This window comes from Bufo bufo, chromosome 5 (assembly GCF_905171765.1).
Source record: "Bufo bufo chromosome 5, aBufBuf1.1, whole genome shotgun sequence".
NCBI classification, from domain to species: domain Eukaryota; kingdom Metazoa; phylum Chordata; class Amphibia; order Anura; family Bufonidae; genus Bufo; species Bufo bufo.
The window spans coordinates 368,282,756-368,302,300 of NC_053393.1; the positions used below are offsets into that span (position 1 = coordinate 368,282,756).

General features: G+C 39.6%; 1 protein-coding gene across 1 annotated transcript in view; it reads right to left on the reverse strand.

Annotated features, from left to right (window-relative positions):
• IRF4 (interferon regulatory factor 4) overlaps positions 1-15,488 on the reverse strand; it is a 42,175-nt gene extending 26,687 nt beyond the window's left edge. The window contains exons 1-2 of the mRNA XM_040431965.1: positions 15,462-15,488; positions 7,949-8,179 (exon numbers count right to left, since the gene is read on the reverse strand). Coding sequence (XP_040287899.1) covers positions 7,949-8,149 — 201 coding nt within the window. The 5' untranslated portion in view covers positions 8,150-8,179; positions 15,462-15,488. The remainder of the gene's footprint in view (positions 1-7,948; positions 8,180-15,461) is intronic.
• Positions 15,489-19,545: the final 4,057 nt, after the last annotated feature.

The window sequence follows — 19,545 nt, forward strand, 5'->3', positions numbered from 1 at the left end:
CCACTGAAATAACTGCTTCGGCTGATGTTTCTCCTATGTGTATGGCAAATTTAAGTTGCCTTTTTGCAGCATACATGGCTCTGCAATAAGAAATTGATCCTTGCAGATCTCTAAACAGAAGGCAATATAGTATAATCAGAAAATAGTTTTCATATTTTTAGGGAACATCCACTGAGAATTCGCTGCTGTGGATTTACATGCAGCAAATCTGCAGTGTTTTCTAGTATCAGCAAAGTGGATAGGATATTAAAAAAAAAATCATGCTGTGAAAAAATCTGCAGCATGTGAACTTATGCTAAAGATTTCCACAACAGATTTCACTCTTTTGGACTCCCAAGGGTGAAATCTGTGCAAAATCCATGACAAAATGCAACCCATGTTGCTGTACCCTTAAACGGTGTATTCCACGACTAATGTAAAAATTCTAATCAGACATCATATAGTACATCTCTCTCTCGAACAAAGCTAGAACCAGCCCTGTACCTCATATGGATCCAGTGATCTCCACATTCATTGCTCTGCTAGATTTATATCCAGCTGGCAGCTCAAGGGGAGTGTCCTTTCTGCTGCAGCTAAGGGGGCTTGTCTCAATGCTTCCTATCACAGCTCAGGGGGCGTGTCTCAGTGCTTCCTATCACAGCTCAGGGTGTGTGTCTCAGTGCTTCCTATCACAGCTCAGGGGGCGTGTCTCAGTGCTTCATATCACAGCTCAGGGTGTGTGTCTCAGTGCTTCCTATCACAGCTCAGGGGGCGTGTCTCAGTGCTTCATATCACAGCTCAGGGTGTGTGTCTCAGTGCTTCCTATCACAGCTCAGGGGGCGTGTCTCAGTGCTTCCTATCACAGCTCAGGGTGTGTGTCTCAGTGCTTCCTATCACAGCTCAGGGTGTGTGTCTCAGTGCTTCCTATCACAGCTCAGGGTGTGTGTCTCAGTGCTTCCTATCACAGCTCAGGGGGCGTGTCTCAGTGCTTCCTATCACAGCTCAGGGTGTGTGTCTCAGTGCTTCCTATCACAGCTCAGGGGGCGTGTCTCAGTGCTTCCTATCACAGCTCAGGGTGTGTGTCTCAGTGCTTCCTATCACAGCTCAGGGTGTGTGTCTCAGTGCTTCCTATCACAGCTCAGGATGCAGTTGTACAGTATTTTGATCACTTTTTTGTGCTTTTTGAGCTGACTTCAACATGGAAGTAATCCCCCCACCTATTTACATTTGTCATTTATTTATTTATTTTTCTGAGATAATCCAAGAATAAGAATTAAATATTTTTTACTGTTAAATATTATTTCTTAATAACTCACAGTTTTGTCCATAAAGAGAGGTTTGAACTGGAAGAAATGTAGAGCATACAGGAAGAAACACCACAATGTGCATCTCCCTGACGTCTCTTCTACATCTGATAAGTGTGTTATATATTCTAAGGTAAAGCTTCATATTTATAATACTTAGGAAATGAGAAAGCCTTCTGCTGGTAAATGAGTCACCAAAAAGATCACTTTAAAATGACAATCAGAGAAGATGAGAAGTGTGGGCGGTAGAAAGAAAAAAAAGGTCAGTTTAAGTTAAAGTGGTCAGTTTTAGAATTAGGAGTTAAAGGGGTTGTCTCACTTCATCAAACAGCATTTATTATGTAGAAGAAGTTAATACAAGGCACTTACTAATGTATTGTTATTATCCATTTTGCTTACTTTGCTGGCTGGATTCATTTTTTCATTACATTATACACTGCTTGTTTCCATGGTTTCGACCACCCTGCAATCCATCAGTGGTGGTCGTTCTTGCACACTATAGGAAAAAGCACCAGCCACTCTGGTAGCTGGGACTGTAGGAGCGCACATAGACTGGTGCTTTATCCTATAGTGTGCAAGCACGGCCACCACTGATGGATTGCAGGGTGGTCTTTAACCATGGAAACGGGCAGTGTATAATGTGATGGAAAAATGAATCCAGCCAGCAAAGGAAACAATATGGATAATCACAATACCATGGTACTTTGTATTAACTTCCTCTACATAATAAATGCCATTTGCTAAAGTGAGACAACGCCATTTAAGAGAGCTCAGATACCACGGGATAGATATTATGTTGGCTACTAGCATTTATGACTGCCAACAGGATTATCAATGGTACCTGTGAGTCTCAAGGGTCATCTACACCAATGAATGACATCAGGTTGTAACTTTTTAAATGACCATATGGCGGATATGAGTGCAATGAGACCACAAATGCAGGCTATAAAATGCCATCCTCAACAATAAAGTAAATCTTGTACAGTTGTGTACTAAAATAAATACATGTACGGTCAGATCCATAAATATTGGGACATCAACACAATTCTAACATTTTTGGCTTTATACACCACCACAATGGATTTGAAATGAAACAAACAAGATGTGCTTTAACTGCAGACTGTCAGCTTTAATTTGAGGGTATTTACATCCAAATCAGGTGAATGGTGTAGGAATTACAACAGTTTGCATATATGCCTCCCACTTGTTAAGGGACCAAAAGTAATGGGACAATTGGCTTCTCAGCTGTTCCATGGCCAGGTGTGTTATTCCCTCATTATCCCAATTACAATGAGCAGATAAAAGGTCCAGGGTTCATTTCAAGTGTGCTATTTGCATTTGGAATCTGTTGCTGTCAACTCTCAAGATGAGATCCAAAGAGCTGTCACTATCAGTGAAGCAAGCCATTATTAGGCTGAAAAAAACAAACAAACCCATCAGAGAGATAGCAAAAACATTAGGCTTGGCCAAAACAACTGTTTGGAACATTCTTAAAAAGAAGGAATGCACCGGTGAGCTCAACAACACCAAAAGACCCGGAAGACCACGGAAAACAACTGTGGTGGATGACCGAAGAATTCTTTCCCTGGTGAAGAAAACCCCCTTCACAACAGTTGGCCAGATCAAAAATACTCTCCAGGAGGTAGGTATATGTTTGTCAAAGTCAACAATCAAGAGAAGACTTCACCAGAGTGAATACAGAGGGTTCACCACAAAATGTAAACTATTGGTGAGCCTCAAAAACAGGAAGGCCAGATTAGAGTTTGCCAAACGACATCTAAAAAAGCCTTCACAGTTCTGGAACAACATCCTATGGACAGATGAGACCAAGATCAATTTGTACCAGAGTGATGGGAAGAGAAGAGTATGGAGAAGGAAAGGAACTGCTCATGATCCTAAGCATACCACCTCATCAGTGAAGCATGGTGATGGTAGTGTCATGGCGTGGGCATGTATGACTGCCAATGGAACTGGTTCTCTTGTGTTTTTTGATGATGTGACTGCTGACAAAAGCAGAAGGATGAATTCTGATGTGTTTCGGGCAATATTATCTTCTCATATTCAGCCAAATGCTTCAGAACTCATTGGACGGCGCTTCACAGTGCAGATGGACAATGACCCAAAGCATACTGCTAAAGCAACCAAAGAGTTTTTTAAGGGAAAGAAGTGGAATGTTATGCAATGGCCAAGTAAATCACCTGACCTGAATCCGATTGAGCATGCATTTCACTTGCTGAAGACAAAACTGAAGGGAAAATGCCCCAAGAACAAGCAGGAACTGAAGACAGTTGCAGTAGAGGCCTGGCAGAGCACCACCAGGGATGAAACCCAGCGTCTGGTGATGTCTATGCGTTTCAGACTTCAGGCTGTAATTGACTGCAAAGGATTTGCAACCAAGTATTAAAAAGTGAAAGTTTGATTTATGATTATTATTCTGTCCCATTACTTTTGGTTCCTTAACAAGTGGGAGGCACATATGCAAACTGTCGTAATTCCTACACCGTTCACCTGATTTGGATGTAAATACCCTCAAATTAAAGCTGACAGTCGGCAGTTAAAGCACATCTTGTTTGTTTCATTTCAAATCCATTGTGGTAGTGTATAGAGCCAAAAATGTTAGAATTGTGTTGATGTCCCAATATTTATGGACCTGACTGTATGTAATTAATTCTGTCTTTATTCTACCACTATCGTTATTGTTGCAAATTAATGGCTACAAACTATGCAGATATTCAATATAAAACATGATTAGAATGTAAAAATAAAAGGCATTTTCTCCTAAACCTTTTACTTCTAGAGCTAGAGTGGAGGGGTTCTACACAGCTTTTCTGCCTACAACAGAGACTGGTCTCACCTGTTTACTTAAAGGGTTAGTCAAAAAATAAAAACATAAATAAAAAAGAATCAGCAAATGCCCTGAAACAAAAATAAAATTATAATTAAAAAAACTGTCACCTATGTGGATTTTGCTGTAGATTTCTACTACAAATTACACCCTGTGCGGACATACCCTTAAAGGGGTTTTCCAGGATTTTAATATTAATTATCCTCAGGATAGGCTATCAATTTATGATTGTCAGGGTTCTGACACCCTGCAACCCACCTGTTTCAGAGTAGATTCAGCAGCGGACGTCGACACTGGAACTACTCAGCTCACTGCATTATGTAGTGGATTTAGCTGGTAGCTCAGCAAGGTTTCAATTCACTTCAATAGAGGAGGTGCTACAGTAACCAGTTCCATCCAGATGGAGTTGTGTATTTCCGGTGGCAAATTCCTTCAATATCCACAGCTACCTTTAAAGGTGTTTTCCATTAAAAAATATTTTTTAATCAAGTCCCTGCAGCATGTCCCTGAGATAGAAGATTCATACTTACCTGCTCCCCACCACTCTGGTCCTCCGTTGTCTTCATCTTCCGGTCCTGGCACTGTTTACATCCGGCAGTGCATGGTCACATACACCAATTCAGCCAATGACATGTGGCATGTTTTGGACCTGTGGCTCATTGCCCCAGTGCTTCCTTACATTTCTTATAGTTGGTCATTTCTACCAGATACTGTACGTTGGATGCAAAAACCTAGCATGAAACTCCTGGGTCCCAATACAAAGTCTGTAACAAGGTTTCCTACCTACCATATGCCTTTTGTAGTACTGCTGTCTTCTTATGTGAAAGACATTAGTGGCCCCCTCAGCTATACCCAACTCCACTCCTCTCCACAAGGCCAGAAAAGATCAGATAATAAGTGAAAAATGCAATGAAGTTTGGAAAGGCATTTGTAGCCGACAGATGTTTTATTCTTCCAGATCAAAGCAACGGATACATTTTTGTATGTGACTTGTCCATGAAAAAGTTTAGGTCGCTTTTCTAAGCATACCATAACCCAGACAGGAATACTGAGAAATGTTTGAAATGGAAACAGAAAAGCAGTTGTTTGGGATAGGTGATCTACATGACAACAATGATTTCAATGGGGAAAACGTGAAATCAGGCTTTAGGGCAGGTGAAGTGATGCATGTGTCCCTGCAAGAAATGACTTCATATGACTTCAGACAAAAGGACAGCAGCTTCCCTGGTCAAGCAGAGGCCTTGCCCCACCTGTAGCAAAGAATGTGAGGAGTGAGAGAGGTTCAGGTAGAATCTAACCAAGGCTTATAGAAGATATAGTTTGCCAGCCTAGAGGAAAAGCCGAGTTAACAAAAAGTTAAAGGGGTTATCCCATCTTAGACAATAGGGGCATATTGCTAGGATATGCCCCCATTGTCTGATAGATGCAGGTCCCACCTCTGGGACCCGCACCTACAAGGAGAACGGAGCCTGGGAGAGTTGTGGCTGGAGGACCCCGGATTTCCTGGGGTCCGTCCACCACCAGGCGCAGCTCCCCCCCTTTCCGATTGAAGTAAATGGGAGCGCACTGCGCATGCGCGGCCACTGCTTCCATTCATTTCTATGGGGCCGACGGAAATAGCCGAGCCAGCGCTCGGCTGTTTTTGGCGGCTCCATAGAAATGAATGGAGGACGGCTGCACATGCGCAGTGCGCCCTCCTCAAGTTTCTCCACTCCGTTCTCCTTGTAGGTGCAGGTCCCAGAGGTAGGACCCGCCCCTATCAGACAATGGGGGCATATCCTAGCGATATGCCCTCATTGTCTAAGATGGGATAACCCCTTTAAGAAAGTAGTCTGTAAAGTGAGAGGTGAAAAGTCTTCCCTATTACATCTTAAAGAGGTCGTGTTACCGCTCCAGACATGTCTGTTTTAGTAACTACGTGCATTCCCCATGTAATATCAATTCTGGAGCATCTATTCTTATTACATGTTGTGCCATTCCTTTATTATTCCTACTAGCGGTTTGTAATAAAGATCCAGCTGGGTGTTACCAGTTGGGGGTGTGTCCCTGCACAGTTTGTCACTGGCAGCACTGATTGAATAGTGTCAGACTGTGCAGGGACACCTCTCAAATGATAACAGCCATCTGGACCTTTATTGCAAACTGCTGTCAATTAAATCATAACGTCTAGCAGGTTGCGTATTTTGGAAAAAAATATCAGCTAATACCTTATGTTTCTCAGGACACAGATGTTGGGGGTTTCAGTACTTGTGGGCTTTACATATAGATGTGGAGGATCAGCCCATCTGATCTAAGAGTATGGACAGGAACAAATGTCCTCTAGCTAGCATAGTGCACCAGACATAACCTTATAGAATCTATATCTGTGCACATTTGGAATACTACAAATCCACCTCCTCATGGAAGGAAGTTTTATGAGTGGATGTTCATGAATGACAGGTGTACGAATGGACATTCATGGGTATGCATTCTCAATATAACTATGGCCTGTCTGGAGTCCTTTCAGTGATATGTCATACTTCTCATACATATGTCATACTTCTTGCTTAGGCTAGGTTTAAAGTTGAAGCTTTTTCTGTACGTTACTTGTGAAAAACAATAAATGGCAGTCAAAGCGATATCAAAGTGCCACAGTTTTCATCTTTTCCATTCTAATTATTCAATTTTTTTTTATACAGGGTGTATCGATATCTTTTATTTTCTGTTTTGCTGTCATAGAGATCAGTGGGATATTCAAACTGCATAAAAAGCATGAAACTAGTCTTCCTAAACATCTTATCTCACAAAGGTCTTGGGTCTTGATGTTTCATCAAGGCCCCTTTAAATGTAATGGCAATCTGGGCAATAATTGGGAAGGAGCATTGCTACTAAAGTTCGTTCCTGATAATTGCCCTGTGTATAAGTGGCACTAATCACCCAATGAATGACATCAAAATCATTGTTTCTTGGCATCAGATCATCCTGTATAAACGGAAATCAGCTGCTCAGAAACAGTGGATGTATATGGGGATGAGCGATCACAGTAGCAATATCTCGTCTCTATACAGAGGAGATGATTGCTGCATGTTAATGCAGCTCTCACCTCCTCTAACAAGCAGTACATTTTCAGTAACAAATTATATGTTCCTGATAATTGCCTGCTCAGTCCACCCATGTAAAGGGGCCTTTTGCTTTTGCAGTATTTTGAAACAGTGAGTTAGGCAATTACCAGACCAACCATAGTCCTGCAGTGCTCATGACATTACATGCAGTTTTTACATGGTTAATAGAGCTATATTACTGAATGTCCTAATACTTGAAAGGATGGCTTTCATCTTACTTTCTATGCCAATGAATTGGCTTCAGTAGATCCAATCAAACCACTCTTTGTTTTCTACTCATGGTTGCACTAGGCATAAACTGTAGTAGAAAGTTCTTGAACAGCATGTTGTAATGTTCATACATTACCTAAAGCCTCCATCTTCCACTAGAGAAACCCTATCAACTGTCCTGTGGACCATTTTGAATTCACATATTCTATATAAAAAGCTAATGCTCATTCACTAGAAAGACTCATTGCATGGTCTTTAGTGTTTTTCAAACTCTTGTATAAGTTAGCTCTGAAGATCAAAACTTTTAGGCCATAGTTTAGATGTTATGTGAGAGGATGCAGTGAATCACACCATTATAAAGGGAATTTACTTGTATGCAAATTATTTCACTAGAAGACTGGATATGTGGTGATCAGCTCATAATTGTCACAAATCATCTGTCACAATGTCATCATTTTTGAGGGGGTCGCTATAAATATTTCACGTTGGCATTAATCTAGGCATCCTACCTTAAAGAGGGCTGCATCTTCATCCCTGTTGTAATCTTGTTTCCCTGCATGTTTCCATGGAATGCGAAAGATGGTCCGATCTTCATTCTCCCATACTAAACCAGGATACTTGCCGCTGTCAATCTGGTCGATCAGCCACTGTCTTAGCTTTCCATTGCCACAGCTAATTGGTGTCATTACACTCTCTCTGTCGTGGTTCATACCAAATATAGTTGCCTTTTTTTTTTTGCACTGTCATAAATTTAGAGAATGATCAAATAAAAAAGCGTTATCAATTAAAATGATGAAGCCCTCATTTATCTTCTGATTTGTTGTTTGCTATTGTGGTATAAGAATCTCATGTATGTCAACGTATTGCTCACAATGTATCGGCGATTGTGCAGTGAATTTTCACTTTATAAACCATTTCAATCCAATGACAAGGCTTATAATTAATTTGACCGCTATCAGTAATATAATATATGCTCATGTTTCTTTGCAAATGTGTGGTTTTAAGTCAAGAGAAACTGTTTGGATCTGTCCAGCAGCCAAACTGCTGGTAAGAACAGACTGGATAGCAATACACTGCAGTATTCATATATACTGTATAACACAACTTTATAATATGCTTTCATAATGTAGTTTAAACTCTACTAAATTTCATTGTATTCTGTCAGACGATTTAGTATAAGATCCGTTTTATGGCCTCAACACCCAGAGCCTGTGTGGTTCTACTAGAACTTAGAGCAGATAACCTTAGAAACCTTTGGTGATCTAAGTTTGGCTCAAAAGACCCATGGGTCTAGGTGTTACATTTTTTAGTATGAACAGGTAAATAGGGATATAATAAGCCCATCTGTAGAAGTCCCATAGAGGGACAGTAAACCATAAAATACTGGAGCCATTATAGGAAAAATGGAAATTCAGGGGGTCACAAATTTCTTCTGATTTATTTTTTAATTCTTAGATTGAGGACATGAAACACGTAACCTGAAATAAACTAAATTAGTTACACCCCACTGTGATATTCCAGATTTGGTGCACAATGTCACCATTAGTTCAAATGTAGCAGTCAGTCAGTAATTTGCTTTTATTGTAATGCTGCTGCCCATCACTAATAGTACTTTCCTACTGTTTTATTCTTTTTGAAATGTTTAACTGTTGTCAAACCTTTAACAAAAAAAAAACACTTAAATACGATGCAGTTCATATAAAGTATATATATTAAAGTAAATGTAATATGTAGATATTAAGTCTTCAATGCATCCAGCCCCCAAGAGAAATGACTAAGAGTCTCCTGTTCTTGTGTCGCCACATTGGTGACTGGAACAAAGCTACCATGTGAGTGTAAAAATACCATATGAGTTGTCAGGGAATTTACTCCAGGTGCTAGAAAGTACTGCTATTTTCTAGCTTACTGTACGTCACTAAACTGATAATTCTTTAAGAGCATCTGTCAGAATGATCAACCCCATTAAACCAGGCATGCTGCCGGTTGCTGGTTGACCATGCTGAGTTAAATGATCACGCAGTATTTGAAATCAGTGGCTCAATTTTAGAGAAATATGCACTTTAATTCATATGCGTATTGTGTATTTGAATCACAGAGGAGCGGACATAGCCTCTCAGAGCAACGCTCTTTCCCACTCAACTACTACCCCCTCCCGTCTTCCTTCCTGGTCCTGTAATCCTCTGAAGGTTGAAGGGTTGCATGCACAGTTAAGTTCTCAGCATCATGGAAAGTACATTTCACCCTGATATAAATCCCACCCCTAGTGTCATGTGCAGTTACACAGGACAAGGATCATGGGGGTACTATTTCTTAACATGTACTAAGCATGTAGAGAGCACCTAGTAAGTATAAGGAGTCTTATAGGTCATGCAAATCTCCTCTTGAAAAACAAAGCGGGGTCTCTAATGCCACCAGATGCAAGGTTGCTATCCTATAAGTAAATTTTCAACCTTTAAACAGGCCTCGAGACATAACTTAGGATCATAGCTAAGTCAGTACCTCATCTGTAGACATTTGTTTTGGGGTTATTGCCCCTCATAAGTGCAGAGCATAACAAATTGGCTTAATGATAGGGCAAGGAGGATCTATACCTCTCCATCTGTCCCTACAGCCTGTCAGCATTTCCCCTACTGGCCCGCCCTCTCCTACACCCACTGGGTGGCTGAAGGGGGTAGCTTGAATGTGAAATATCTCAGGCTGCAGATCTCACTCCCAACCTGATATCTAAGGGATCTGTGCACTGATCCCCTGAAAACACCAGATCTACTGGCGAGACATGTCGGGGGGCAGTGCTTAAGGGTTTTATTTTAGATCAGGTGTGAAGCCAATTACTGTTAGAAACAAAGATACAGTAATAGTGCATGTGTTAGGCAAATAACACAGAAATTCAAAAGACTGGAGCCAGTGCGCGGCTGCCAGCCCCCCACTACATCCAATAGCATCCTAATATAGGAGGTGATAATAAATATACTAACAGTAAGGCGACACAACTGAAGATTTTAAGTATATCTTTATGGTTAGTAGGGAGATTTACAATAAGCAATAATAAAAGCTAAGTTTTATAGGGATAAATGAGGCATACTAGATTACTTGTCATTACACTGCACCACCAAAACGTCAGAGACAACAGGCAGTGTAATGAAAGGGAAGCAGCACTCGCATGAAGCGCTCACTCCTCTTCAAACAGCCGATTGGCAGGGTTGCAGTGTTTCGGACCCCGCCGCTCAGATAATGATGACCTTTGCTTACGATAGGTCAACAATATGTTTGGCCTGCACAACCCCTTTAATTTATGGGTCTGGTATAAGGCTAGAATGCATTTATGTTTTTATTTGGGTCAGAATTAATTCAGGTGTCTGGTCTGGGGTCTGCAATAATTAAGGGGTCTGGTCAGAGTTCTGAACTTATTTTGGGCTCTGGTCTGGAGTGTGAACAGTTAGCTCTCTGAAATGAAGTCTGAATTTAATTACGTGAGTGGTCTGTGGTCTGACTTTATTCTGGGGTCTGGTCAAAGGTATAAATGTATTTAGGTGTCTAGACTGACACCTGAATTGTCTATATAGGAGTTATTAGAAATCTGAGAATTTTAAACCGCTATACAGGGAGGGAGAGATTATGTGATATAAAGATTAGAATACACTATGGCGCTCCTTGGATATAACCTAAAGTGAAACTTCCACTAGAAGAAGGTATTTTATATATCAATATTCACAGAAACCACTTTTTAGGCTGGTTTTCTTTTTTAGTTTGGCAGTACTATACCAAAATATTCTCCTGTTGCAGTCAACACAAATGATAAGACCTTCTAAATAGATAGATAATCAACGGTCAGTTTACTGCTGCTGTGAGGAAATTGTTTTATCTGTAAGGTAATCCTCATGAAGATAGCATTTGCAGAATTAGGATAACAGTATATGAGCTCTATTGTTCTTTTGACGGGCATACATGATGTCCACAGAAGAGTATTTAATTCATTAGTGTAATGTCTGAGGCTCTAATTTATTCAGTAGAGGGGGCTCTCTCTGTTTACAGTGAACGGTCTGTAAAGTTACCTAAGACTGTCTGCAGTACTAAAAGGCCAGACAAAGAGGAAGTTAAAGGCCTCTGTCAGCAGATTTGTACCTATAAAACTTGCTGACCTGTTGCATGTCCACTTGCTAGCTGAAGGTATCTGTGTTGGTCCCATGTTCATATGTCCCCGCATTGCTGAGAAAAATTATTAATATGTGCAAATGAGCCTCTAGGAGCAATGGGGGCGTTGTCATTACACCTAGAGGCTCAGCTCTATCTGCAACTGCCACGCCCTCTGCACTTTGATTTACAGAGATAGGCAGTGAAGATGTTTTCACTGCCTGGTTCTGTCAATCAAATTAGAGAGGGTGTGTCAGTTGCAGAGAAAGCAGAGCCTCTAGGAGTAACAGCAATGCTCCCTGTTGCTCTTAAAGGCTCATTTGTATATATTTAAACTTCATTTTCCTCAGCAATTCGGGCACATATGAATGCAGCAGTTCGGTCAAGTTCATAGGTATAAACCTGCTGACAGATGCCCTTTAAAGTAACAGGACAAGAAGTAAAACGCATGGAGTGACTTCAAAAATTTTATCCAGAAAACCATCCACCCGTTCTTTTATTTAAAAAATACACAGAGTGGCACATTCATTAAGACCGGCGTTTTATGCTGACGGAGGATCCGCTGAAGTTATGAAGAGGTGCAGGCCTCTCCATAACTTCAGCGCATCCAGCACCAGTTCTGAATGTAAGACAGCTGCTGAGCTGTTGTACATTTAGACATTTTTCTAAGCCTAAAACAGGAGTAGAAAATGGTAAATGAGACTGGTCTACCGGACTGTTCCCCACCCACACCACACCCACAATTTTAGACCTGGCGTGAGCAGGAAGAAGTCACAGTTAGCCTGAAATATGCCTAATTTGGGCATATTTCTGTATAATAAATGACCCCCAGAATATTCACATATAGTTTGTTAAAAAAAATCATTTTTATGGAAGTGTCCGATAGGTGGCTTAGATGGCTATCAAACAGCAGCTATTTCTCAGGATCCTCCTATACTCAGATTCTTTCAAAGTGTGTTGTCAAAGGAGCTGCCCCCTCTATCAGCTGCTTATTTTCCAAGGGAACAAAAGATTGGGCAAGTCAAAACAATGGTAGACTGGTCCCACAACAAGGGCAGACAGTGACAGACCTTGTATGTTCTTCCTGTGTTTGTTAGGGACTATTAAAATAGAAACCATCTATTGGAGAGTGAATACTGTGCTACGGAGCCATAAGCACTCCATGTGTTGCCAAAACTGTTTTTATACCTCTGTACAAAATCTGAGGCATATGGATGTACAATTGCACTCTATAGATTACTGTGAGTGTCATATTAGAGCTCTATATAACTCAACAAGAATCATGACTCGTGTGCATGGAGCCTACCAGACATGGTTTTTAAAGTTTAGAGTAAGTGAGCAAGATTAGACTGAGTAGTCAGGCACTTGGGTTCTATCTCAGATCCTAGAGGTTTCAGGATCTGAAAGGCCCTACCCTAAGCAGCATATGGGAAGAGGTCAACACAGAAATTGCTTACCTCTTCACCAATGAGCTACTATATTATCTTACTTGTGTGGTGACATCACTAAAACTCACCCACTGAACTTGGCCTCGTTGAAAAAGGACATTATCATAAAAAGGTGAACGTGTCTAAGAAGGATAGAGTATGATTAACATGATGGCCATCTTAAATCGGCTTTCTATTTGGCACTATGAAGATAAGACAGAAGTTTGAAAAAAAAACATGTGGCCAACAGCAACAATACAACACTCATGTTAAATATAATCTTGCACAGATGTTAGGCACAAAAAGCATGTTGTATCTATGCTGAGGTCGATCTAAAGCAACGTTCCACTTGTCTCTAGAGATTCAAAAGACTTTTGTTTTTCTGTATAGAAATGCTTCACACATCACTGCCGCTGCAATGGGATAAATGATGCATACAGAATCTAAACTATACAGTACAAAAACTGGTAAAGTACAAGGCAAATTTCAAAAGATTCTTAATAGAAAAAAAATGGTAGCTACATACGGTACACATGTTCTTTCTGTATTTAAAAGTCAGATAGGGTGAGACTGAATTAAGTTTAGAAGGTATGCAGGCTGGTAATGTGGAAAAGTGGATATATCTATCAATAATGCTATTTCTATAAATCGAAATAGAACAAATTACGGTATTATTTATCCTAAAAAATTTCCATCTACACATTCAGAACCTATGTCCCCTCATGTCTATTATAAAAAAAGAAAAAAAAAACTCTGACAAATGCAAAGAATAATAGAATCTATCACATAAGTGACTCCTCTTTATGCAAACGGAATAATGTGACCACTCCCCTACTTCTAATACTGAGATGTGTAACAGTATTTCTCTCCACCACACATAGTCTTAAAGGAGGTTTTGATTTGGTTTGTATGTAGACAATTATGGCCTGTAAATGTTAAAATAAAAGTTCTCCTAGAGGAACCATATGTCTTTGTTTAGGCTCTTAAGGACTCTCAAAGGAGTCAGGAAATAAGGATTATTGGACAGAGCACAAGTTAATTGTGAAATGGCTGTTTTTATTTATTCTCCTGATTTTGAGATCACAGGTGCAGAGGAAGGCTTACCTAGATTTATAAAACCACTTTATTGGTTGCAGAAGATGTCATGGAGTGTGTTGTACTGCGTGTATCTAAAGTTATTCAATTGCACTTACATTATATTTTCATCTGAGATTATGCAACCTATATGAAAAATCAATATGGCCTTAAATAAAATAAAAAAATTAAGATATTATTTGCACAATGAAGGTGATATTTTATTAGCATTTTACAAAGACTTTTAGGGATTGTAATTCTAAACCATGATTTTTCATGCCAAATAATATAATACATTTTACAACTGTTCTAGTATTATCTGGCATATTAGTAGTAGAGCACAATATACTACAAAAGGTCTACGTTATAACTGGTACTGCTTTATGCACTATATATATATATATATATATATAGTCCAAGTAACCAACTGTGCTCCCAACAAGACTATACCCAAACCCCCCATTACTTCAAATGTGAAAACTGAGGCCAAGTAACACACAAAGCTATATAGTGAATCTGAACCTTTCTTACCTGCTGCCCTAAACACATGCATATATTATTATTATTATTATTATTTAGTATTATTATAATAGGATACAACTTTACCTGGCTGAGCCTGAGGGCTAAACCCTAAATAATCCACCAAACATGAAATCAAGTATCACCAAGCACTGAGTGAAGCTTTATTCTGCAGCTATCAGCACAACATCCTCTTGTAGCGCATTCTACATTACCTGGTCTTACTCTGCAGAATATCAATGTCATGTTGTTTCCTAGTTATTGCACCCACTTCCGATATAAATAATTTATTAGGCTCATATTATACAGATTAAAAGGACCCATTTTGCAAGTGCATATGGCTCTCCAGCTGTTATCCATTGAAGATACGCCAGTAGCATCAGGAGTGTCTTAGCAGTACTAGACCTTGGTATTAGGTGGCTGTATCACTGGCAGTGAAGCCTAAAATAAAATCTCCATCACTACAGTCACATCTTAGGCTTTTTTTTCACTTTTAATACTCAGCGCAGCATCTATTGAACGTGGCCTGTGAACTGCAAAGGTTGAGGACCTCTGAACTAAAGTCTATTAAAAACTTACTGCATCCTGCATCGAGTCAAGGTAGATTGTGACTTCACCTACCTACAATATGTAAAACTCTATAATTCGTTACATATTAGATGCTATCTACATTTGAAATCTATAAATAAAAGACAAATAACACATTTAAAAAGTGAAATTTTCAGTCTCTTAGCCTTAGAGGAGAATCGCAGCAAAGTTTATAAATAATTATATTACAATGTATGCATACAAGTGGTCTACTAAAAAAGACAAAGAGAAGAAAGTCTAAGTAGGAAGATGCTAAACTGCAGAGAGTGGGTGCATATCTTACCTCTCCTCCAACTGATTCGAGTGTAAGAGCTTTTTCTTCGCAAAACTAAGATATTACTACTACTATGTAAAAAAGGGAACTTCCTTTTTGTGGGGAATAAATTATCGAAGGGGAGTGTAGGGGCAGGAACCAAGCTGAACAGATGCAAGCGTACATCTTTTCTATAGTGCTGCCTGGAGCCCTCCAGCGCATCTATAGTCTAAAGACATGCAGTGGGAAACCCCAGGCTCCCTCTACTATAAACTGCTATTTACTGTAAAATTGCTCCAGGAGAGTTCTCAAGCACCAAAACGTATTTAAAGTGACAATGTCTTATACAACACCCACAATAAAAATTACGAAAAATAATTCAGTGAGTAAAAGGCACAACATGTGATGGTTTACTGTAACCGTCACTTCAAGCAGCCTAAGCTATGAGCTTCGAGGGAGTCTTGCAGGTAATACATTTATGCTCTTTCACACAACTGTACACCTAATTTTACAGCTAAACAACCAGTTAAAACAGTCAAAGTAAATGTAAATGTTACCCCTTGGGTCTATAACTCAAGATTTTTGCTGACAACAAGTTTACTATTACTATACTAAGAGAAAACTCAACCATGCAGGCATGGTAACATAGCTTTTTTATATTGTAAATTCTGAATTTATGTCTCATGTACATAGAATTAGAGCATATCTCAGGTGACTTAAAGGGAATCTGTCACTACGAGCTGTAATACCGTACAAGAATATTACTATAGATAAGGAGTCCAGACCACTACTTTTTATTTTCCTACAGCCCCCTGTTCCTCCACTTTAGCATTCAACGCTGCGCTATACATTGTTAGGAGTGCTGTGCATGCGCATAGGAGTCCTCTCCGTTATGTTAGCATGGCGCAGTAGTCTGGACTGTGTATTTCAGCACAGCTTTGAGTGCTGATAGCGGGAGAATGGGGGGCAATAAGAAAATAAGAAATTGTGAACTGGGGTCCTTATCTGCAGTGCTACTCATGTATTACTTGTGCAAAATCATGGTGAGAAATTCCCTTTAAGTGCTCATTAAACCTGTTAAAAAAGAGTTGTCCCACGAATAATACAGTTTTCAAACCAGCACCTGAATCTTACAGTTTTTTTAATTGCTTGCAATTAAAAATGCATTATAGCTACTGAATGTTTCAATGAAATCTATCTGTAAAGCGCCACCTGCTGTTTGCTCTTTTTACAATTTCTCTGTCCTGCTCACTGAGACGAAGGAATTCAATCTAGTAGAATAATTGGTGTAATGAATGGGGAGGTACAGGGCTGGTTCTGGCTTTGTTGGAAAGAGATTGTCATTCATTATATGATGCCTGAAATTAATTTTTTTACATTAATCATGGGAGAACCCCTTTAATGCCCCAGCTAATTTTAGCCTTTAGAACCAGAAAAAAGGTTTTTCCCCTCTGTGTCCCAGTGGTCATAACTTTTTACATTTTTTGTCATATAGATGTATGACACCTTTTATTTTGCAGGATGCATTGTAAATTACTTTTGAAGTACATATATTTTCTCATTAACTTTAAATTGTCTGCAAAATACAGAAGTTTTAATAAAAAGGCAGGGGGGAATGCAAAGAATGTGAGAAGGTACAGGAACTGGAGCACTGAAGAAAGGGGACAGGGTCAAGCAGAAGAGTTATGGAGGCATAGGGGAGACAGAGTGGGGGCATGGGGGACCACTGAAGGTGGGGGTGGAACTTCACTGTTGGGAGAAGTACTGTCCAAGCTTTATTTTACTTTATCGCAGAAATAGATGCTGCTACCTGCACTTAAGGGTACAGTAAGAAGGTGATTTTGTGCACGAAACGTGTCGCACACCCATGCCAAGCCCAAGTATTGCAGTGTAGTGGGGCTGCCATAGGAATGAATTGGGTCACAGTGTTTGCAGCGAACACTACATGTGAGTCATAAAAAAAACAGTAGTGTTGCGATTCATGTGTCGCGGTTGCAACAAAGGTATTAATCAGAGTGCAACCCCATTCATCCCTATGGCAGCCCCACTATACTGTGATCTGTGGTTGTGCGACATCTGCCAAAGGGAAAATTGTTGTGTAACTGAACCCTAACCGAGACCTGAGTGGTGTTCATTCAATTGCTTTGTAAAACAATATCAAGTAACACAGGTTACACAGTTGGGTAATACACATAGAAAGTACTGCACTGTATGTATGGAAAGGGTCTTAAGAAACATCATGGTTTTGTAGGTGCGACCTACAAGACCAGCTGAAGGGACCACAGTACTAAACAGCACTAGCACCATGGGGTAGATATACTATTGCACTTAAATGTGCACCACACTCAATAAGACTTTTAAATCTGGCACATTTTTAGACTGCCTAAGGTTGTAATAATCAATCTACCCCATTATGTTTCAGTGGAGCAAATGGTATTTTAAGCCCTTAAACTATAATGCAACGAGAGTTAGAATTTTTGAAAAGATGAACCATATTTTACAAGATACCAAGGAACTACTGTTTGGCCATAAAAAAAATGTTTATATAACTATTGAAGAAGATGGTACTTGAAATAATATCTTGGGTTCATATTATCTTTAATGAGACACTTTTTGGAAGTAATACACTAGTTCCACCACATGGCGCTGCTGTAGTTTAACAAATTCTGGAATAGTCTGGCATACGTCATGTTATGTATAAGTGTCAGTTCTGCTTCAGTCTCTCACTATAGATCCTTAGATAGATCGAGTCAATTATAAAAATAATGACCCCCTAACATATATTTAAAGTTTTTCCGTATTAGAACACAAGTTTGTTTAAAACTAGAGATATAATTTCATTACAAGAACCTGATGCCAACTATAAAACATGGTGTTAAAAACATTATGGATTAAAGTCTACTATGAATACTTCTATGCACCAGAGGGTGGTTAATGTGTCAAAGGATAATGTGGCACAATCTGAAGGCAGGTGCTCAGCCGGATGTGGATCTTATTACATGACAGTCTAAAGAGAATTTATCATGGAGGTGCATATTTCCTGGTGACTAAATTCCTAGTGCCCTCACTCATGGACCAGTTTTTTTTTATACTATAAACTCAAGATGATATATTACTGTCCATAACTTACATTGACCACCATTTACTTAACTCCACTGACAGTAACATTGAATATCTTGTTACAAAGGTGTATGTCAGTGGGTGAAATATATTAGTCAATAAGTGAAATTGCTTAAATTGAAATGTTGGAAGCATAAAAATGGGCAAGCATATGTATATGAATAGGCTAAATTGTGATGGCTACAGGCTGGGTCAGTGCATTTCCAAAACATTAGGTCTTATGGAACGTTTCCATTATGCAGAGCTTCGTTTCCTACCAAAAGTGGTCTAAGGAAAGATAACCAGTGTACTGGTGACAGGTTGATAGCCCCCAAGGCTCATTGAAGTGTGTGGGGAACAAAGGCTAACCTATCTGGTCTGATCTCGCCGAAGAACTTCTTTAGCAAGAATTCCTGAAGTTAATGCTGGCTATGATAGAAAGGTGTAAAACACAAAGTGCATTGCAGTTTGCTATGTAAGAAGCTGTATAGTCACATACTGGTAAGAGAACCCATGCATCCACCACCAAATTTACTTATATAAACATCAGAAAATAATAATGGATCAATGGGAGATGGTGGTCCAGTCCCATAAGTTACATTTCCTAAAGAAGTGGCCCCAGGAAGCACTATAGGAAAAAGGCAAACTGGTGGAAGTAGTGGGATTCTCTGGGCAATGTTCTGCTGGAAGACCCTGGGTCCACTGTTCCCTCTAAGCTATGTTCTTTGAACTTGGAAGATGTTAAAAATTGCAAACTTTGCAACAGGTAAAGCTGTTATTAGGCTTGTTAATTCTGGTTAGTTTGTTTTAACCCTCTCCTTTCCAGAGTGAACAACTTAGAGGAAACACTTATTGGGTCCTGACTCCTGGCATTCATGTGGATGTACAAACCGGATTCCAAAAAAGTTGGGACACTATATAAATCGTGAATAAAAAGTGAATGCAATGATGTGGAGGTGCCAACTTCTAATATTTTATTCAGAATAGAACATAAATCACGGAACAAAAGTTTAAA